This window comes from Lynx canadensis, chromosome A3 (assembly GCF_007474595.2).
Source record: "Lynx canadensis isolate LIC74 chromosome A3, mLynCan4.pri.v2, whole genome shotgun sequence".
In the NCBI taxonomy this organism is placed as follows: Eukaryota; Metazoa; Chordata; class Mammalia; order Carnivora; family Felidae; genus Lynx; species Lynx canadensis.
Genome location: NC_044305.1, coordinates 14,693,592 through 14,715,282, shown reverse-complemented (window position 1 = coordinate 14,715,282; position 21,691 = coordinate 14,693,592). Strand labels below are relative to the sequence as shown.

The window sequence follows — 21,691 nt, the reverse complement described above, 5'->3', positions numbered from 1 at the left end:
CCAATCTGGCTCCAGAACCCATGCTCTTAACCAACCTACTCAACTGTGTCTCTTTTTAAATGACCCCATTTAGTCCTCACCACAATTCCTTGAGATAGTTATTTTTTTTAAGTTTATTTACTTATTTTGAGAGACAGAGAGAGCACAAGCAGGGGAGGGGCAGAGAGAGGGGGAGAGAAAGAATCCCAAGCAGACTCCGAGCTGTCAGCACAAAGCCCAACGCGGGGCTCAAAACCAAGAACTGTGAGTTCATGGACCTGAGCCGAAATCAAGAGTCGGATGCTTAACTGCCTGAACCGTCCAGGTGCCCCGAGACATGCTGTTATTGCCCCTGTTTTGCAGACTGGCAAACTGAGGTACAGCGGGAGGAAGTAACTGGTCCGAGTGAGTAAACAGTGTCTCCACTGACCACAAGATACCAAGTTGGATTTCTGCCCAAGATGTCAACATGTGTAGCCCGGCTCCCCCCCCCCCCGCCCTCTCCCTGTCTCCAGCTGTGTTTTCTTTGGATCCTCGCATGGCTTGGAGAAGCTGCGTCAGCCCATCTCCCCTCCTGACCATTCTCCCGCCCCCGACGCCCATCCAAGCTACCCCTCAGGAAATGAACCCCCTCCCTCTCAGTCCGCTGGAGCCTGTGGCCCTACGTGCCTGGGTTGGTCAGCGTGGGTGTGCCTGGGAATGTGTGACAGGGGATGGTGTTGGAACGGGGGAGAGGTATGTGTGGGGGGACAGATGTCAGAGCGACAGCCTCCGATTACATCTCCCCAAGCAGGCGGAATGACCCCGCGTGGGGGCCAGACATTTACCAAATGGGGAGAAGACAGGACTGGGGCTCTCTGCGTTTGGCCAGGGAAGAGCCGCTGACTGCCTTTCTGTGGCTTCTAAAGCCTGGACGTTGGCCTTTTGGTTTCTCCTTTTCTTTAGTTTTCTCCTCAGAGACCAGCTCCTTTTTCGGTAGATGGAGCCGGCCACCTGGCCCCCAAAGGACCTTCTGGATCCCGGGTCTTGTGAATGCCTGTCCTGGTACCTCTCCGGCTCCGTGTGGCCTCGAGCCGCTTACTCGCCCTCTGATTTCTCTCCTTTGTTTCCTTCGCGCTTCACCCTCGTTTCCGGTTTCTATGCCTCTTGCAGCCTAGCTGACTCTGACTCTTGGGGGCCTCTTTGCTGATGGCCCTCTAAACCTCCTGTCCCCGCTTTCATTAGCACTGGGCACGGGCTTCCCAGCTGCTCACTGCTCTGAGGAAGGGGGTGGAATATCTGTACGGTGCCGGCTAGATGTCTGGAGTTCACGAGCCAGAAATATAATTTCAAAGTAACTGACGGGAGCGGGCAGCAAGCGGTAGGGACTTTTCCTTTTGACGGTGAGGATGGGCCACCGTCTTCAGCCAACGCTCGCCTCTCTGCCGGCCTTTGCAAAGGTTGCAGGAAGCACCCAGCACACTCCAGCATCTTGGCTTTTTCCGAGATGCTCTGCCACCACAGTCTGTGAGGGCCCAGCATGCACACGGCCGGGAGTCATGAGGACATCACGGCCCTCCGGCCTCCCTCCTCGTTGTCACCCAGCTAGAGCCATGTGTCAGCACTGTCCCCACGCGGGTGCCAAATTCTCCTGCTCTCCCAGGCTTCCCATCTCAGATCACGGCACCACACTCACTCAGATGCTCCAACCCGAAGCACAGGACTCATCCTCGACTCTCTCGTTTCCTTTGCGGCAAATCCTGGTGTCCCTAACTCCAAAAGGTGCCCCGCATCCGTGCACACCTCTCCCTTTGCACCACCACTGGGCCAGGCTGTTTTCCTCTTTTACCTGGACCACTAGTCTCCTCTCCCTGCCTCATGATTGCCCCTAAAGGTCTAGCCTTCCTGCACCAACCACAGTGATCTTTAAAAAGTAGAAACCGTAGTATCTTACTACCTTGTCCAAAAGCCTCCGGTCACTCCCCATCACACACAAAATAAGATCTGGACTCTGGCCATGAGCCCAGAAGGACTCTAGGTGGCCTAGCCCCTGCCTACCTTCCTCTCCACCTATCTGCTACCACTGTTGGGACACCCACTCACTCGGCCTCAAACTTGGCCGTTTACCCTTCTTCCCTCCACAGACCTTGCCTGGTTGGCTTCCTTCGTGCCCTCGAGTCTCTACTCAAGCGTCACCTGCCCTGGAAGGCCCCCTCCCCATCGCTGCCCGTTGTTCTGTTTAATTCCTCATTGTCTGTTTCTTCCAGAAGACTGAAGGCCCCAGTGGGGTAGACGCCTGACACTTACTCATGGCTGTGTCCCCAGGGCCCGTCACAGAGTCTGGTACATGGAGTGTGGGCGGTTATTACCATCTGCAGACCCTTCAAAAGGAGGATATTTTATCGCAGACTGAGCAGCCCCAGCCTAATTCCCTCCTGAGCCTCTAAGCTCCCTCCGCTCCCCGCTGGCACCACGCATCCCCTTCCATCTCTCTGGGGTTCTCTGGAGCTGGTCTGCAGCCAGGAATGCCATACTTTCCTAATCTCTTCAGAGGCCTGAACAGTCCTTGAAGTCGGTGGGCGGGGGGGAGGGTACTCCCTCAGGATCTCAGCTGTCTGTGCAGAAATCGGGACTCCCTGCCCCAACCCACCACCAGGCCCCGTTCACCTCGCCTCCCAAAAGTCTCATCTGTCCCAGGACTTCATGTGACTTCTTGGCAGGCAGCTTGTTTCCTAACCCCAAGCACATATGTTTCCTGGCCTGGGAGAGGCTGCCGGCCAGCCTGAGGCCCCTCTCAGTGACCCATAGGCCAGAACTGCAGGCCTAGAGCTAGATCGCTGGTTCTCAACCCTTCTGTACGTCAGTAGCTTTTAAAGTAGAAAGGGTTTTGCTTTGTTTTGTTATGTTTTGAATACCTATGTCTGGGCCCCAAATGCTGAGACTGATTTTTTTTAAAGTAGGCTCCATACCTAGTGTGGGGCTTGAACTCATGACCCTGAGCTCAAGAGTCACATGCTGTATGGACTAAGCCAGCCAGGCGCCCCACAAGACTCTGGTTTATTTGGTCTGGGATGAAGCCTGGGCATCAGTGGGTGTTTTTTTTTTGTTTGTTTGTTTGTTTTTTTTAACTTCCTCAGGGGCACCTGGGTGGCTCAGTCGGTTAAGCATCTGACTTCAGCTCAGGTCATGATCTTACGGTTTGTGGGTTCAAGCCCCAAGTCGGGCTCTGTGCTGACAGCTCAGAGCCTGGAGCCTGCTTCAGATTCTATGTCTCCTTCTCTCTCTGTCCCTCTCCCGCTCCCACTCTCTCTGTCTCAAAAATAAACATTAAAACATTTTTAAGTATTTTTTATAGTTTATTTATTTTGAGAGAGAGAGAGAGCGAGCATGAGTGGGAGAGGGGCAGAAAAAGAGGGATAGAGAGAGAATCTCAAGCAGGCTCCACGCTGTCAGCAGGGAGCCCAGTGTGGGGCTTGAACTCATGAACCATGAGATCGTGACCTGATCCGAAGTCAGACACTCAACTGACTGAGCCACCCAGGCACTCCTCCCCCCGCCAAAAAAATTTTTTTAAAGAAAAACGTGATGTGGGGCACCTGGGTGGCTCGGTCGGTTAAGCGTCTGACTTCGGCTCAGGTCATGATCTCACGGTCCGTGAGTTCGAGCCCCACGTCGGGCTCTGTGCTGACCGCTCGGAGCCTGGAGCCTGTTTCCGATTCTGTGTCTCCCTCTCTCTCTGCCCCTCCCCTGTTCATGCTCTGTCTCTCTCTGTCTCAAAAATAAATTAAAAAAAAAAAAAAAACGTTAAAAAAAAAAAAAACAAAAACGTGATGCAAAGTGAAGGGACCAGGGCGAAGACTGCATTCTGTATGATTCCATCTGTATGACAAGCCCAGAGAAGGCAAGTCTAAGGGGATAGAAAGCAGAGTAGTGGTCACCTGGGCCTGGGGCGTGGGAAGAAGGGGTGACAGCAAACAGTCATAGGAGCTCATTTTGGGGGAAATGGAAAGGTCTTAAAACTCAGTTGTGGCGATGTTTGCACCACTGTGTACATTTACTCAAAATCACTGAAATTGTACATGTGAAACAGGTGAATCTTGTGACACATAAATTATACCCCAGGTTTTTCCCACCGGGGTTGAGACATCCGGGTTAGAAGCCAAGTGTCCCAGGAACCCCTCAGCTGGGACCCGGGCTCAGTTGGTGTCCTCCCCCACCCCCTTCTTTAGGTCAAAGTTTCCTCCGATGGCAGACGTTCAGGAAGCTGCCAGCTGTCACCCTGGCTTCTTTTTTGGAGAAGTCTGGAATTTCATTCTGCAGACTCAGCTTATGTGAGTATAAACATCCTGGTTCGTGGCCACTCTGCCCAAAGTAGAAAAACGGGCATCAGAAGGAATGGGTGGGGAGGGTGGAGGTGCCCCCCGCCCCCATCCTGAGATGACTCAGATGCCACCTGGAGATGCTGGGCGCAGAACAGACACTGAATTTGGGGTCGAGGGCCCCGGCACGACCTGCACGTCCCCCGTGCCTGGCGGTGCTCCGGCTGACTAGTTCCCCAAACATGCCACCCCTCTCCACCCCTCCAGGCCTCGGCACAGGCTGTGTCCTTGCCCACCTGCAAAATCCTACCCTTCCAGCAAGATTCAGCTCATTGCCAGCTCTTCTGAAGCCTTCTCTTTTGCAGGGCCCACCCTCCTGGCCATCCCAACAGAACCCTTATCTCCCCATAGCAGAGGGCTTATTTATGTGTCCGCCCCCTGCCTCCTCTGTGGGCTCCCTGAGGACAAAACATCTGTCTTATGTATCTCTGGTGCTCACGGTCCTAGGGCAGGCCCCGACACACGTTGGGTCCGGTCAGATGAAGAAACGGAGGGGGCCGTGACACCACATCAGACACTTACGGGACCAGGAAGACCAGAGGAGACGCCCCACTCCCCTCATCTATTCTTGGCCTACATGGTTTCTCTCATCTGGCCCCAGAATGGCCGGAGAGCCACTCCCAGTGGAAACCACAGTTTGGGTTGGAAGAATTTCTTCCGCAGTTTCCCTGGGGCCAGGCCCACTGGCCTTGGAAACTGCCTTAGTGTTATTTAAACTGCAGAACAGAGTCTATGGGCAGCTCTGACGGGACCCGGGTGGGGGCGGCCTGGATCAGGATTACGTTGGAGCCTCCCTCCCCCGACCGCCAGGACCTCAGGGGTTGAGATGTGTGGTTCTGTCTTCGCAGCCTCTTGCTGTCGTGGAAAAGAACAAGGGGGTTAAGGTATGTGGCAACCTGAGCCTGTATGTTTATGTTTCTGCTTTAATATGGAGACTGGGCTTTGTCCTGAGTTGAGGCTGAGGTCCTCAGAGGCCCTGCCAGCAGGCTCCCAGCCAGAGCTGGCTAAAGCTGGAGGAGCCCCGCTTATCTCAACCATCTCTCCCAACTCACCAGGCATCTTACTTCAGGAAACTTGATGGAGTGCTTGAAAGCCCCAGGATCTTTGCTCGACCTGCCCATCCCTATCTTCGGAGTAGAGGACTCTAGGCTGCTGGCAGGGACTCTGCCACGGCAGGCAGCTCATGCTTTTCTTGGCATCCTAAAGGGCACAGCCTTGGTGTGCCCACCGCAGAAACCAGAGCCTGGAATAGAAGCAGGGATACCTGAAAAAGTCACCCGGATTTCAACCCAATGTGGTCTGTTCGTGGTCAACAAATATTTACAGAGGGTTAGTTAAGCACAGCACTGGGCATGGGGTCTCCAGATGTGAACAAGCCCCAGCCCCGCCCTCAAGCAGTCCACTGAGCGCAGGAATAGGAATACAGAAGAGGGGGCCTGACCTAGTCTGGGTGAAGGCGAGTTCAGGGAAGCCTGCCTGGTGGAGGTGCCATCTAAAGTAAGACTTGGAGCGGGGCTCAGTCAGTTAAGCATCTGACTTCAGCTCAGGTCATGATCTCATGGTTTGCGAGTTGGAGCCCTGCGTCAGGCTCTGTGCTGACAGCTTGGAGCTTGGAGCTCGTTTGGGATTCTGGGTCTCCCTCTCTCTCCCTCCCTTGCTGTCTCTCTCAAAAAAGACAAAAAATTGAAAAAAATAAAGACTTGAAGCCTGAATTAGTCAAAGGCAGGGGGCGGCGGGGGGAGAGAAGAGCAAACAGCATATGCAAATGCCCGGGGTCAAGAGAGAACCTGGCACTTTGGGGGAAGTTATGCGTCGTTCAAGATGGCTGGGGCCTGATGAGGAGAGGTGGTTTGAAGGTCCGGATCGTGAATAACATGAATGTATTTAAAGTGCTTGGCACAGCCCACAGCAAATACTCTGCCATGGCAGCTGTCATTATCATTATGGTGTTGTAAACCAAGCTAAGGGTTTGGGACTTTATCCTGCAGTCAGTGGGGAGACATTCAGGGGTTTTAAGCCCAGGGTGACTTGATCAGATGTGCCATATGACCAGACTTAAGGAGATCTCTGTGACTACAGGGTGGATTATGGAGTAGGAGAGAAGCAAGGCTGGAGGACCAAAAGACCAGTGTGGAGACTAGTCTTATTATTCATTCATTCACTCAAACATGTAAAGAATCAGTGGATTATTAACTTGTTATTTATTTCAATATAATTGTTTTGTTATTATTATTAAGCATCTGTAATAATTCAGAAAGGAGATATAGGGTTGGGGGAGCAGTTTCAAATATCCCAACAGTAGAATAGATAAATATACATTGGAAGACAGAATACAGCAATGAGAATGAACTACAGCTACACGCAACAACATAAATGAGTCTCACAAGTGCAATGTCGAGCAAAAGAAAGCCAACACAATATAGAACTGCGTAATTCCATTTAAATGAAGTGCAAGGAACAGGCAAAGTGAAACTATAGTGTTTAGAGACACCCAGTGGTCAAACTATCAAAGAAAGAAGCGATTATCACAAAATTAACAGTGATTGATGATACCCTTTTTAAAAAAAATGTTTTAACATTTATTTATTATTGAGAGACAGAGAGACAGAGCATGAGCAGGGGAGGGGCCGAGAGACGGGGAGACACAGAATGTGAAGCAGGCTCCGGGCTCCGAGCTGTCAGCACAGAGCCCGACACGGGGCTCGAACTCACAAACTGTGAGATCATGACCTGAACTGAAGTTGGACACTCAACTGACTGAGCCATCCAGGCGCCCCTGGGCTCGATGATACCTTGACCTGAGTGATGTTCACCTGGGTGTTCACTCTGTGACAAATCACTAAGTTTTACATTTCTCTCTCTCTCTCCTTTTAAGGAAGTTTCACGCGCAGCGCAGAGCCCAACGCAGGCCTGATGCAGGGCCAAACTCACCACCCTAAGATCAAGACCTGAGCCAGACGCTTAACCGACTCAGCCACCCAGGTGGCCTTTACATTTGTTTTGTGCACTTTTCTGTATGTGTGCTACTCTTAACAATAAAAAGTGTTTCAAAAATAATGGGGCTTGCTCTAAGGTAGCAGGAATGAGGTTGGAGAGAAGAGGCTGATTTTGACTGCTGTGCAGAAAGTGAGAACAGGAAGGTGAGGAATCCTTTGGGAGGAACGAGTCTGGGGAGGGAGGTGAAAGCAAAGAGCAGTGTTTAACACTGAGTTTGAGACCTGGAAGATACAGAAGTGGAAATGCCCAGGACCATTGGGTGAGCTCAGGAAAGTCACTTTCTCAAGTTCAGAGTCCCTTCTCCACAAGAGAGGGAAGCAGTGTGGCTTCATGGAATCAGCTTTGGGTTTTAACGTTGGGAACCTTCGTCTTTAAAACCGCAGTTCTGGAGGCACCTGAGTGGCTCAGTTGGTTAAGCGTCGGACTCTTGATTTCAGCTCAGGTCATGATCTCACAGTATGTGGGATCGAGCCCCGCATTGGGCCCTGAGCCCATAGTGCAGAGCCTGCTTGAGAATCTCTCTCCCTCTCAATAAGTAAACATTAAAAAACAAACAAAAAAAAGTTTTGATACTTCATATAATTACTTGACTCTTGCCCCTTCCCCCAGCCTCAGTTTCCTCACGTGTGGACTTGAGATAATCATTTCTACTCTCATAGTTCTCGGAAAGGGTTACATAGTAAAACAGGGATAGGCACTTGGGATGCTTGGTGCTTTAGTTACCAATTAAGAGACTCTGAGAAACAAATTAACGTACTTTGAAAGCAAAAAAAAACAGGAACAGATAGCAATCAGTACATGGTTTTTACACTCCTGTGTTAATAAGTACTAGCTGGGGAGCTTGCAAAACTAGGCCTTTTGGGGACGCCTGGCTGGCTCAGTCAGCAGAGCTTGAGACTCTTGATCTTAGGGTTGTGATTTCAAGCTCCACATTGGGTGTGGAGATTACTTAAAAAAAAAAAAAAATCTTAAGAACAAAAACTAGGTATTCTGTAAATCTAGAGTGACCGTATAATTTATTGTCCAAACCAGGGCGCTTTTGAGAAAGGATGCAATATTAATAATTATGCCAGGACAACAGATATAAACCAAGACTGTCCCAGGGAGAGCAGGACATCTGGTCCCCCCTATGTAGGTCTAAGGTGGGCACCAGGCATCTGATTTCCCATCAAGCTTCCCAAGTGAACTGGACTCTCTGTAAGGGCAGGATTTGGCTGCACTTACTGGGCCTATCCGGAGCAGGTGTATTTGGGGAAGGCTCAAATCTACTTGGAGAAACCCTCACAACCCCGTGAGACGTAACAGCTAACATTTATTAAATGCCAGGTCCCACATGTGCTGAGTACTTTACAGACGCCATCTCAGTTCTCGCCAGGTGGACTTCTCTTCCATTACAGGAAACTACAGCTTAAAGATGTCGAACAACTCCTTCAAGGCCACACGTCCAGGGCGGAGGATACAGATCTGAACCAGCCAGACTCATGAGCACCCTAGTTCATACTATTTGCCTCGCGTTTTGCTGACACTCCCCCCCCCCCCCCCCCCCCAGCTGCACGGGGCCAGGCATCATGCACACCGGAGGCTGCGCGCAGCCCAGCCCGGGTACCTGCAGTCTCTGGCTCCACTTGGGAAATGCAAGGCGAACGGCAGATGGCAACCTTGTGTTCGTCTCAAGCCACTGTTGAGGTCAGTTTACTAAGGAGGCCCGACGGAGGTGGGGCTATTGAGTCGTCTGGCAGCCTCTGTCCAAGAATCCTGTAGGGAGCCGCGCGTGGGGGAACCTAGCAACTGTATCTCCTGCTGGGCATTTATGGCTGGTCTGAGGTCTCAGTGAGGCTTTGCACCGCAACTAGTAGCCATAGATAGGTCAGTGTTGGAAGAGCCCCACTGATGCATTTTAGTTGCATTCCTAACTTCGCCAAAGCCACCTTTATTATGGCTCCCGCGGCTGTTTTAAGTTTCTTCTACTCAGGAACACTTGTTAACTTGTGAAGCCTCATCCTGGGAGAAGATCCGATTTGCATGCAGCCTCGACATAGAAAATGGCTGGAAAACATTCTTGACAGATGCTCAGAGAGGGTAAGCGACTGGACATCAATGACACAGCCGCGCCGGAACTAGGACCCAGGCCCCCGCTACGCCCAGAGCTGCGTCACCACAACCCCGCCCCCGGGCCGGCGTCTTTGCCGAGCGCCCGCAGGTTCCCAGCCCGCCCCGCGCCCCCCGGTGCGCACACTCAGTCCGGCCCGGTTGGTGCACCTCCCACCTAGGTCCTCCAGCCCCAACGGGTGTACTCGCGGGGGAAACAGAGGCAGGGAGCGTGCTTGAGTTCGTTCCTTCCTCAGTTCACACCCCACGGCCCGCAAAGCAGCCCTGCCCTCCTGAGACCCGCATGGAATAGCAGGGAAGGACGGGAGGAAGGGAAGGGGCCGAAAGCAAGCAGGCTCTGAGGAGTCGGCCGGTTCTGCCACACTCAAGATGGCGGCGCGGCAGCGGCGAGATCCCTCAGAGGCGGTACCGGCGCATGCGCAGCGCGGAGTCCCGGCCCGGGACACAAGATGGCGGCAGCGGCGCTGGGGAGGGCGAGGCGGAGGCGGCAAAACGGGAGGTCGAGCAGAACGTGTAGCCGCGTCCCCTCCAGTCCGCTCCGGGCAGGTAAGAGCCCCAGGAAGCCATGGTCCCGCCGCGAGCCGCTCCGGGTTCCGGGGATCCGAAGCCGGGCTGCGGTGGCCCCTCCGGCGCTTTCCGCTCGGGGCCACCGCTTGCCCTGTCTCTGCCGCCGCCGCCATCTTAGGCCCGCGGGTGGGCGGCCGGGCCGGTAGCTTGGGTGAGGGAGGTGGGCCCGGAGAGCGCGGGCGGAGCGGCCTCTAGGGCCCCTCCGCCGCTGCCGCCGCCACCGCCTTTGTGTCGGGCTCCGACTCTGAGTCGCCTCAGCCCGGGGGCGGGAGCGCGCGGTGGGGCGGGGGGCGGAGCCCGGGAGATGGGCCGGCGCGCGCGCGCCAAACAGCCCGCCCCCGCTGGGGTTTGGGGGGAGGGGAAGGGAAAGGGTGCGCGCGCTGGCGGTGGGGGGGTGTAGTCCCCGTCTCTTGTGGCCCCCGCGCCTGCGCATTTTGCAAGTTCTTTGACTCCGCCCTATTGGTTTGGAGGGTTCTGATTGGCACATTACTGAGATGGTCCCGCCCCGTCTTCCAATCCCGTAACCGGGTTCTTTTCCTTCTGGTGGGTTCCTCCGGTTGCGCAGATACAGTTGTTTATTAAGCTGATCGGCACTAACTGTGGTATGCGAGGGGCCGGGAAACCTCAGGATAAATAAAAACGTTATCTTAATAATAGAGTTATTTCTTACTTAAAGTGTACAATATACTAGACTCTACGTGTAGAGACCATAGAGATCGAGTCATTCCTGTTTGTAAGTCGGAACGCGAGGCAGAAGGATCTGGACCCCGGGTCTGTCCACACCCAGAGCAGGTTCTTTGGCCACCAACCCGCTGCTTCCAAATCACCTGGGAAATTAAGAAAAAAGTTTTAATCGTAAATAATTGGTAAAGGTTTGAACTGGTGTAAAATTTGTCATCCTGTTTCCCAGTCCCACCTCTGGAGTGCGTTTAAAAAAATACAAATTCTTGTGTGTCTCCCCTCTCCATTTCTGACTCCTACGATGTGAGGTGAGGGACGGGCGGGAATCTGGATTTCTATTACAGGCCCTCTGATGGCTGTGATAACGGGTTTTGGAAACACTGCAGTGTCCCTGTTTGGCCTCACCGAGCTGGGCTGCATGTGCTGCCTGTGCATGGTTCAGCTACGTGGTGCCTCAACGTCACACGATATTTATTGGCAAAAATATTTTTCAATAAAGTTGAACATGCCGAGTTATGTAATGCATTTGCATGTAACGTGTTAAAAGACTGATTCCAAGAAACGTGTTTTTTGTGGCCTCTGATCTGTGATAAGTACAGTTGACCCTTGAACAACACAAGAGTTAGGGGCACTGATCTCCAGTGCAGTGGAAAATCCCAGTATAACTTTGGACTCCCCAAAACTTCACTAATAGCCTGCAGTTAACCAGAAGCCTTTCTGGCAACATAAGCAGTCGGTGAACACATGTTTTGTATGTTATATGAATTATATACTGTATTTTTAAAATGAGCCAGAGGAAAGAAAATGTTAAGAAAATCATAAGGACAAGTAAATACATTTATAGCGCTGTATCATGTTGAAAAAAAGCCATGTGTAGGTGGACCTGTGTGGTTTGGACCCATGTTGTTAAGGGACAACTATATGTTCACTTTTATCTTAGGGATATTTTGGTTGATAGGAGCAGCTACACAATTTGTGGGGTCCCGTGTGCAAAATGAAAATGTGGGTCCCCTCTGTTAAAAATTTATTAAAAATTTCAAAGACAGTAACAGTGGAGCATTAAACCAGGCTTAGGGCCCTCCTCATCCCGGAGCCCATGTGACTTCAGGCGGCAAGTCCGTGAAATGTTTTGGTTTGGGAACCTTGAGAAGTACCATTTCATCCCTTGAATCCCCAGATCTCCCACAGTGTCTCCTGCCTTGTCCTGGGGGCTCCCAACTTGCTGTGTCATTGCCCCTCTTATTTTGTCCCTGCTGTGCAGCATTTCACAGGTCTGTGACTCTCTCTTCTATTTGCTCTGCAGTTGCTGATGCGAGGAGGTCCCTGGGCCCCCGTTCACTCCACTGCTGACCCGGCCACCCACCTGTGCTGAGCCTTCCTGCAGGCCTCCCCCTGCCTCTGTTGGACCCTGTGACGTGGGGGTCCACCTGGTTGGAGAAGAAAACCCTCTCATGCTAGCATTGCAGACCCCAGAGGGTGAGAAAAAGAGGGACCTTGTCCAGCCTTGAGACCTGTGGGCTCAGCCCCAAGGCATCGGGAATCCCTCCTACCCAGAGAATCAAGCTTTTTCTCCCCTTGGTTAGTGGTTCCGAACCTTTTTGTTATCATGGCCCCCTTTGGTTGTATGTATGTCCTCTTGCTCCGTGCATTTTTTATCTGCCAAACTGTACTGACAAAGTAACCATTCACTTTTCTCTTTCCAAATTAACAAAGACATCTATGACTGAGTGTACAATAAAATTAATGTCCCAGTGATTCCTATGATGTCGTCAACAGCCAATCAGAGCTTCTGATCAGCATGAGATAATCAGTGTGACCACAAGGAGTTGATAAAATGTCAGCAAGCAAAGATAACTGATGGTTAAACATGGCTTCGTGCTCTTTTTGTGGGTAAATGTTTCTTTGGGTGCTGTGGCATATTGAAAACAACTTTGGGATCACCAGTTCAATCTCATTTGGGCCCCTAGAAGTCTAACAGCCAGATTGGGAACCACTTTGGCCATTGAGGCTCGTGCGGGGTGTGCTTTGGGCGAAGGTAGTGGAGAATACAAATCTGAAGGAGCTGACCTGCTTCCTGGTAAATTTTCACCTGGGGATTAGGAAGGACTGAATTAGATGTTTCTTCTCAGTCCCACTGGTTTCTTTAGCAACAGATTGTTTCCTGCCCTGAAGTGTAGAATGAAGCAGCCAGTTAGATGCCATGGCCCGCTCTGGGCTGCACTTTGTTCCAGTTAGATTTTATTGGATAGGAACAGGGGAGAGGAGGATTTACTGTTCTTTTTTGTGGGAGTTGCTTCCCAAGGGCAGACCCTGTTCTGTCTTCTGTGGCACTCTGTGCTTTGTAAATATTTGCAGAATGAATGGAGTTCCTGTTGGGTCCAGGTACCATGCTGAGCGCTGGAGAGAACTGGACCCAGTTCCTAGCCCTGGGAGTTCTGACAGTCTGATGGGGAGACAAATCCAGTTCATAGACCAGACTGAGTGCTACGGTGGAGGTGTTCATGGCCCTGCGGATGGGCTCTGACCACCCAGCTTTGGGAAGGGAGAGTCTAGGAAGGCTTCCTGGAGCATGTGAACATAGTGACAAGCCAGGCAGAGAACTGGGGAGAGCATTTCAGGCAGAAGGAGCAACAGGAGTGCACCCATTTTACAGTTGAGAGAACTGCAACTTTGGTCCCAGGGCTCCCGTGGTACCACACTGGCCCTCCAGGACAGGACCAGAGTGACTTTTTTCAGATCTACAAGTGGTCAGGGGGGCCCTCAGTGGGGTTGTAATTGGTGGGTGGGGGCTGGGGGTGGAGCTGACCTCCACACCCTGCTGGCCTAACACCCTTCGGTCCTCTGTGTGGCAGGTCCGGTGTGGGTGCGGAGATGGCCAATGAGAATCACGGCAGCCCCCGGGAGGAAGCGTCCCTGCTGAGTCACTCCCCGGGCACCTCCAATCAGAGCCAGCCCTGTTCTCCAAAGCCCATCCGCCTGGTGCAGGACCTCCCAGGTACTGGCGAGGGGCAGGGTAGGGTGGTGGGGTAGGAAAGATGCCCCAGGAGCAGCCCTGACCCTGGCCGGGTTCCATGCTTGTTTGCAGAGGAGCTGGTGCACGCGGGCTGGGAGAAGTGCTGGAGCAGGAGGGAGAACCGTCCCTACTACTTCAACCGATTTACCAACCAGTCCCTGTGGGAGATGCCTGTGCTGGGCCAACATGACGTGATTGTGAGTGCCAGCCTAGGGCAGGGGTCTCAAAGCAGCTTCTGGCGTCTGGGCCTTCCCCCAAATGTATCTGGAGCAGCTATTATGAGCCTAGTCCTGTGTTGGGACCTGGGGATATAGTGATACACGAGAGAAGACATATTCCCTGCTAGCAAGGAACCTATACTCAAATAGGGGAGACTGACATGTAAAGAGACGATTGTAAATAGTATGTGATATTGAACTACCTGTTACTGTGCCTGTAATGCAGTTGTGAGCCAAGACAGACATGGTCGTTCCCTTGTACTCTCGGGGGGCCCACAGTCTACTGAGGGGCCAGTACAATTACATTTGGCTTGCGTATGAAGAATAGTGTTAGAGTACAGCAGGGACCATGGTCCGGTTTGGGGGAGGGGAGTGGACAGGACGGGACAGGAAAGCGTCTCTTTGAATTAGCATTTAAGGTGACAGAGTTAGCAAAGAGAAAAGTTGTTAAGAGGGGAGAAGCACGTTCTAGAAGTGGAAAGGTCAATGTGATAGGGAAGTAGCAACACGGGCCATCTGCCAGAAACGTGGGCTTTTGGATCCCTGTCAGTTGGGGTGAACTTTTTTTTCTGGGCATAATCAAGCTAGTTGGCACTCCCATTTTGCAGATGAAGACACTGAGGCTCAGAGATGGGAAATGATTGGCCTGAGACCTCAAGCCAGTAAGAGGCAGAGCTGGACTCAAACCTCTTAGGATCTCAGGGCCACCCTGCCTACCATCATGCTTCTTTTTGGTGTTGCCAAAGGCATTCCACCCACAGGGCCTTGCTTTTTCAAAAACAAGCATTTCTTGACTCTTTCCTTTATTCCTGACTCTCAGGTATTTAAGAAATCAATGTGTACAGTGTGTTTATCTCATACCAGAGGTCATGTTAAGCTGGTCATATTCACTGACTCATTTAATCGTCTTCCCAGTGGGAGGTTGGGCCTGTTTAGCAGGAGGGCCATTTTGAATGTGAGGGAATTAGGACAGGATGGAACTCCGCCAAGGTCACGTGGTTGCAAGTAGCCAGTGGGACTGGAGCCCAGCGTTCTTTCTGCATCCCAGTCTCTGAGCAGTAGGAGCAGGGGTCAGGAGGGCATCAGGATTCCGTATTACCGGGACTCCTAACCCACTGGCCCCGGTTGCAATTCTGCTGGTCTCCCTCCACCAGTCGGACCCTTTGGGGCTGAATGCGACCCCACTGCCCCAAGACTCCAGTTTGGTGGAAACCCCCCCGGCTGAGAACAAGCCCCGAAAGCGGCAGCTCTCGGAAGAGCAGCCAAGCGGCAATGGTGTGAAGAAGCCCAAGGTGAGTGCTGGCGGGCTCTGAGGACCTGGCTGCCAAGTGGCCAAGCCAGGCGGGCAGCCAGCAGCTTCCCTGCAAAGGCCGGGCAGTGGCAGGTCGGTCAGGAGCGGGGCCTGGGCACGGCTCACTGGGTTTGGCGCTGGAACCATAGGCTGACTCTCCTGACCCTGATGCCTTCTCCTTTTTTGCTCCAGATTGAAATCCCTGTGACACCCACGGGCCCATCGGTGCCTAGCTCCCCCAGTATCCCAGGAACCCCAACACTGAAGATGTGGGGGACATCCCCTGAAGATAAACAGCAGGCGGCTCTCCTCCGGCCCACCGAGTGAGTCCCTGCTATAGTCCCTTGGGGGCACTCACTGATGCGGCCTGCGTGCCTGGGAGACTGGGGTGTGGTGGCAGCCAGGGCACCCCTCCTTCCCTTTCCTCTACTGTCCTCGTTGCTCTTTTCTGTGCCCCAAGGGTGTACTGGGATCTGGACATCCAGACCAACGCAGTCATCAAGCACCGGGGGCCTTCAGAGGTGCTGCCCCCGCACCCCGAGGTGGAGCTGCTGCGCTCCCAGCTCATCCTCAAGCTTCGGCAGCACTATCGGGAGCTGTGCCAGCAGCGAGAGGGTAACTGGCTCCGGGGCCTCAGAGCCCTGTTTCCACCTGCTGCGAGCAAGAACCGGGCTTGGGGAATGGTGCAGGGGAGCCTAGTGGCCCAGAGCATAGGCAGTGGATGGGGACGGGCCTGCTTGGAGCCCCAGCTCCTCTAACCGCTTCCAGAAAGGGTGGCTGGCATCAGTAACTACAAAAGGAATCGTTAACATTTCCAGAGTGCTTCGTTTGCCAGGTATCATTTGAAGCCTTTTTATGTATCTGTGATACAAAAACAGAAGTATCTGTCCTGATGGCCTTGCTACTACTAGGAGTAAGAGGAATGGAAAGTCCTCAGTAAACTGCAGCCTTTATTAATTAGTAAATAAGCCTGCTTAACTTTGCTGGAATATAGTGTTTCTCTTTTCCGCTTTTACTCTAAGGATCATCTAACAAAACCCTTTATAAAACTAGCGATTCTTAGAATATACTTTGGGAGGTGTTGCCTGGAACATGAGCTCCTGACTTAACAGGCTGTCATTCACTGTTGCACCTCCAGTGCCCACACGATGCCTCCTGTCTAAAGCCAGACCTTCACCAGCTCTTCTGTCCTGCAGGCATCGAGCCCCCTCGAGAATCCTTCAACCGCTGGATGCTGGAGCGCAAGGTTGTGGACAAAGGCTCTGACCCCCTGTTGCCGAGCAACTGTGAACCGGTCGTGTCGCCCTCCATGTTTCGCGAAATCATGAATGACATTCCCATCAGGTACACCTGCGCAGCTGGGGCCAGCTAAGGGTTGTGTAGCCAGTTCTGCATCGAAGGCTCCTAACTCTATCCGTTCTCTATCCCAGGTTATCCCGAATCAAGTTCCGGGAGGAAGCCAAGCGCCTGCTCTTTAAATATGCAGAGGCTGCTAGGCGGCTCATCGAATCCAGGTTTGCTCTCTCCTGCCCCCAGCAAGCTGGGTGTGTGATCAGAGTGGGGAGGTCCTGGGCCATGTGGCCCATCTAATGGAGTGCAGTCATTGTGCTTGGTGGCAGGAGGAGGGCTGGCTTCCAAAGGCAGAACAAGAGCCCGAATGTCAGTGCAGGTGGGGTGGGAGGAGTAAGGAGTGTGGACAGATGCCTGATAGCTCCCTCCACCGACAGGAGTGCGTCCCCCGACAGCAGGAAGGTGGTCAAATGGAACGTGGAGGACACGTTCAGCTGGCTGCGGAAGGACCACTCTGCCTCTAAGGAGGACTACATGGTGAGTGGCCCCGGGTAAGGAGGCCCGTGGAAAGGCTCTGGGGTTGCTTCCTCCAAGAAGCCCACTCTGCCTGCCCAGGCCGGGCGGAGCCCCACAGCATCCTGTTCCTGTGCACTTCAGTAAACCTCTGATGCTCATTGGTCCCTAAACTCCTGCATGTAGAGAGGTTTGTCCAGGTTCCTGGCTCTCTCCTAAAAGACTCTCTTCATTAAGGTTCTTAACAGAATCCTGTGCTCAGCCACACACCATAAGTAGCTTTTTCAACTTAACGTTCAGCATCTCCCTTGAATAGATTTTTGGACACAGATTGACAGACTGCCTTTTCTGGGGTGTGTGCGCTCATCACAGTTACGAGCTGGCACCAGACTCATTTCCCTACTTTACTGTGTCCACAACAGTTCTGTTTTCTGGCCCAGACCCGTCACTTCTCTAACTGTCCACCAGCACTAGCAATGGGCTTTCTTTTCAGGACCATTTTTCACAAGAGACAAGGTTTCGCACTTCACGATAGTAACTGTACTTGACACGTAGAGTGACAAAGGTAGGTGTGCTCACTAGCCAGAGTGACTCATTTTCACTCATCACTTTCACACGTGTGATTCAGCAAAATTACAAATGCCTAGTTAAATCCTCGCAAGTTGCTAAAAGCTCAAATTTCAAATCTGCAATGACCAAGGACCCCGTTTTGTAATGGTGTCTCTCCCTGATAGTTGGCAAATGCTTTATAAGCGGGGACTGTGCCTGGTTTGTGTGTTTCCCCAGCAATTATCATGGGATCTGGCACAGTGTAACCCCAACCATAGGTGCTGGCATTTATCGGACACTTGCTGTATGCCAGGGGCTTGGTAAGCCCTTAATGGGAATGATCACATTTAATACTTAAACTGCCTTATCAGGTGAGTACTGTGTGTTCCCTTAACAGTAGAGGAATTAAGATTCAGAGATGCCAAGGGACTTGTCCAAGTGACACAGCTAGTAAGTAACAGCCGGTTTCAAAGCGAGGACTGCTAGAATCCACCAGCCCTCCCTCAACAGCCACCTAGAGTCCTGATCAAGAGTGTCTCCTCCAGGACCGCCTGGAGCATCTGCGGAGGCAGTGTGGCCCCCACGTCTCGGCCGCGGCCAAGGACTCCGTGGAGGGCATCTGCAGTAAGATCTACCACATCTCCCTGGAGTATGTCAAACGGATCCGAGAGAAGCACCTGGCCATCCTCAAGGAAAACAACATCCCAGGTGAGGGGCCAGTGGCAGGGAGCCAGCTGTGATGCCGTCAACGGTGTACCCCAGGCCCTGAGTGAAGGGACAAGCAAGGCTGAGCCTCTAGGCCACGGCTGGTTTGGGCAAGCCCGTTTCTCCCGGCAGTGTCTGAGGCAGGCCCTGCTGTCTTTCGGTGCAGGGTTCCCAGCACTCCTCCAGGAACTGGAGAAGGGTTGGGAAAGGGGGAGCTGGAAGGTGGTGGACACGACAGGCCAGGGGTAAGCAGTTAGGTGGACGACTTGCATTTACAGCTGCTTTCTGCAAGCCCCAGTTCCCCCACCCTGCAGGCTAATACCCAGCCGTAGGATGATACGAGAACTCAGTGGAAATTCGAAGCGCTTAACCCAAAAAGATGCCTAAGTAGGGTACCGTAATCGCGGACGTGCCACAGTTCTACTTCCACGTGGCCAACCGGGGGTTTGTGTCGGTGTGCAGCATGGCGACACGGGCCCCCAGTTCTTGCCCCTGCCAAGAACTTTGTTCTCAAACCATCTGAGCTGCATTCTGCTCCTCCGTGGGATTAGACTTACCTCCCTTGGTTACTGGGGTACGTGTGTGAGCACACGGGGGGCAGAGGCCGTCCGTCCGGGGTGAGGATTAGCAGAGCCGCTGCAGGGAGGCCCCTCATTGCTCTCCCTGCCCACAGAGGAGGTGGAGGCCCCAGAAGTGGAGCCCCGCCTGGTGTACTGTTACCCGGTCCGGCTGGCCGTGTCTGCGCCCCCCATGCCCAGCGTGGAGATGCATATGGAGAATAACGTGGTCTGCATCCGGTATAAGGGGGAGATGGTCAAGGTCAGCCGCAACTACTTCAGCAAGCTGGTAAGAGCTAGGGTGAAGGGGAGGCAGGTCCCCACAGGTGCAAGAAGTGAGGGCTGCCTCCTCCTTGACCCAGCGTCCTCAGCAAGAGGCCAGTTACGAGGGAGTGAGGGGCCGCTGTGTAAGGGCCTTGCTCTCTGTCCCACAGTGGCTGCTTTACCGCTACAGCTGCATTGACGACTCTGCCTTTGAGCGGTTCCTGCCCCGAGTCTGGTGTCTTCTCCGACGGTACCAGGTATGGGCCTGGGGCAGCTGAGGGTGGGCTCTTCTAGACGCAGGGGGAAGGCTGAGCCCTGGAGGCTGACCGTGGCCTCTGTGTAGATGATGTTTGGCGTGGGCCTCTACGAGGGGACAGGCCTGCAGGGATCGCTGCCCGTGCACGTCTTTGAGGCCCTCCACCGGCTCTTCAGTGTCAGCTTTGAGTGCTTCGCCTCGCCCCTCAACTGCTACTTCCGCCAGTACTGCTCTGCCTTCCCAGACACAGATGGCTACTTCGGCTCCCGCGGGTGAGAGCCAGGGGCTGCTGGGGCCCTTCTGCCCAGGCCCTGGAAGGGGTCCTCTAGAGCATAGATTGCACCTGGGCCAGCTACTTGGGATTGGGCAGTGGTGGGTGTAGTCCCTGCCTTCACCCCTTGCTAGCTGTGTGACCTTGGACTTATCGCTGAACCTCGGGAGCCTGTGATAGTCCCTAACTCATCTTGTGGGTTTCTCTGTGAATAAGCCCAGGCTGGGATAGGAGCATGTGGTTCCCGGCACTGAGAGGCATGGGAAGTGGTAATTCAGAGCTCAGAGATCATTCAGACCTCGGGGACCTTACAGACTAACGTGGGGTGTTGGAGGGGGGTGAGCATGGGTGAAAGGGGACACAGCTTCCAGTAGGAAGACCAGCCTGGGCCAGCAAGAGGGAAAGCACAGCAGCTGGGGAACTCCTGGCTGTGGCTTGTACTGTGGTGGCAGCGGGGCTCGAACTGGATCTGAGCTCCAGCCATTCCACTAAGCAGCCTGGTGGACTTGGCTGCCCAGCCCGAGCCTCTCCGTCCTCAGCACTCCAGTGGAGTCGGCCACACCTTGTCCCAGGATGAATTAAGGGTGAATGTTGGCCTGTGGCCTGACCAGGGCCGTCCTTTCAACGAGGTGGGGGCGGCACCTGTTTCCGGTTGAGGGCTGGGATTCTGGCAGGACTTAGAGTGCTCACCTCCATCCCCAGGCCCTGCCTGGATTTTTCCCCGCTGAGTGGTTCCTTTGAGGCCAACCCTCCGTTCTGCGAGGAACTCATGGATGCCATGGTCTCTCACTTTGAGGTGGGTGTGCTGCTGGCGGTGGGGGTGGGGTAGGTTGGCAAGCGGGATCGCCAGCCACCCGGAGGGCAGCCTCTGACGTCCACCCCGTACCCCCTCCCACAGAAACTGCTCGAGAGCTCCCCGGAGCCCCTGTCCTTCATCGTGTTTATCCCGGAGTGGCGAGAACCCCCCACACCGGCGCTCACCCGCATGGAGCAGAGCCGCTTCAAACGCCACCAGCTGGTCCTGCCTGCCTTTGAGCACGAGTACCGCAGTGGCTCCCAGCACGTCTGCAAGAAGTGGGTGCCTGGGGAGGGCAGGGGCAGGAGGGCCGGCCGATCTGGCCGGGCCAAGCCCCACCCTGAGCTGCTCCTTTGCCCACAGGGAGGAAATGCACTACAAGGCCGTCCACAACACGGCCGTGCTCTTCCTACAGAACGACCCTGGCTTTGCCAAGTGGGGGCCGACACCCGAACGGCTGCAGGAGCTGAGCACCGCCTACCGGCAGTCAGGCCGCAGCCACGGCTCCAGTTCCTCGTCGTCTTCCTCCGAGAACAAGGACCGGGACTCCGGCCGCGAGCAGGGCCCCAGCCGCGAGCCTCACCCCACTTAACACATCCTGCGGGGAGGAGGAGCCCCAGGGTGCTGGTACGGACTGCTGGGACTTGGGCCTCTTGGGGCTGAGCAGACCCCAGGACCCTCCCCCTGAGGTGGCAGCAGGGCTCAGGCTGCCAGTGACATAGGAAGATTATGGCTCTGCCAGGGCTCCCCCTCCCTGCCCGATCCCCTGACTCCTCACCTCAAACTTGCTCCAGCTCCCGTGTAAATAGGCCCCATCCCTTCCCTTCCTACCCACCCCCCACCCCCTCACCCATACCATCTTATTGCCACCTCGTTTCATTTGTAAAAGGAAATACAGAAGCCTCCCTAAGAATGTGTGAGGGTCTTGAGGGCAGAGAAGGCGGAGAGTCTGGAGCTAGTCCTGGGACCACACCCTCTACATTCAGGCTCACCTTCGGGACCCCTGGGCCTCCACGCCCCAGCCCCGGGATCCAGTGTCTAACTTCTCACCCTGCTGACCCCACAGTTGGGTCCCTGGTGGCCTCTGCCTGTGTCCATCGGGTCTGAAGAGTCCAGAGCCCAGCACCATCCATCTGTAAGTCCCAGACTCCCACAGCCAGGCCTGCCCTCGTACCTCTAGGGAGCAGAGGACGGGAGGCTGTGCCCAGGTAGCGAGCTAGACTCCTGCTTGACCGGCAGCCACCACAGTGAGTGAGCAGCCAGGTATGTTTCACAGT

General features: G+C 53.9%; 1 protein-coding gene across 6 annotated transcripts; it reads left to right on the top strand.

The window, feature by feature from the left end:
• Positions 1–9,872: 9,872 nt before the first annotated feature.
• PCIF1 (phosphorylated CTD interacting factor 1) lies at positions 9,873–21,327 on the top strand. 6 transcript variants are annotated; one of them, XM_030309485.2, is made up of 18 exons: positions 9,875–9,989; positions 11,995–12,269; positions 12,405–12,581; positions 13,544–13,686; positions 13,777–13,901; positions 15,077–15,214; positions 15,406–15,536; positions 15,674–15,828; positions 16,410–16,557; positions 16,644–16,727; positions 16,941–17,040; positions 18,111–18,273; positions 18,944–19,116; positions 19,262–19,348; positions 19,435–19,619; positions 20,321–20,414; positions 20,517–20,692; positions 20,778–21,327. In XM_030309485.2, exons 3-18 carry the CDS (start codon positions 12,559–12,561, stop codon positions 21,004–21,006), a joined length of 2,154 nt encoding a protein of 717 aa, XP_030165345.1. In that variant the 5' UTR covers positions 9,875–9,989; positions 11,995–12,269; positions 12,405–12,558; the 3' UTR covers positions 21,007–21,327. The 6 variants fall into 6 exon arrangements, with proteins under 6 accessions (XP_030165347.1, XP_030165345.1, XP_030165348.1 ...); XM_030309486.1 differs by having other exon boundaries at positions 9,900–9,989; positions 11,995–12,167; positions 12,468–12,581; XM_030309484.1 differs by having other exon boundaries at positions 9,900–9,989; positions 12,468–12,581.
• The last annotated feature ends 364 nt before the right edge of the window (positions 21,328–21,691 follow it).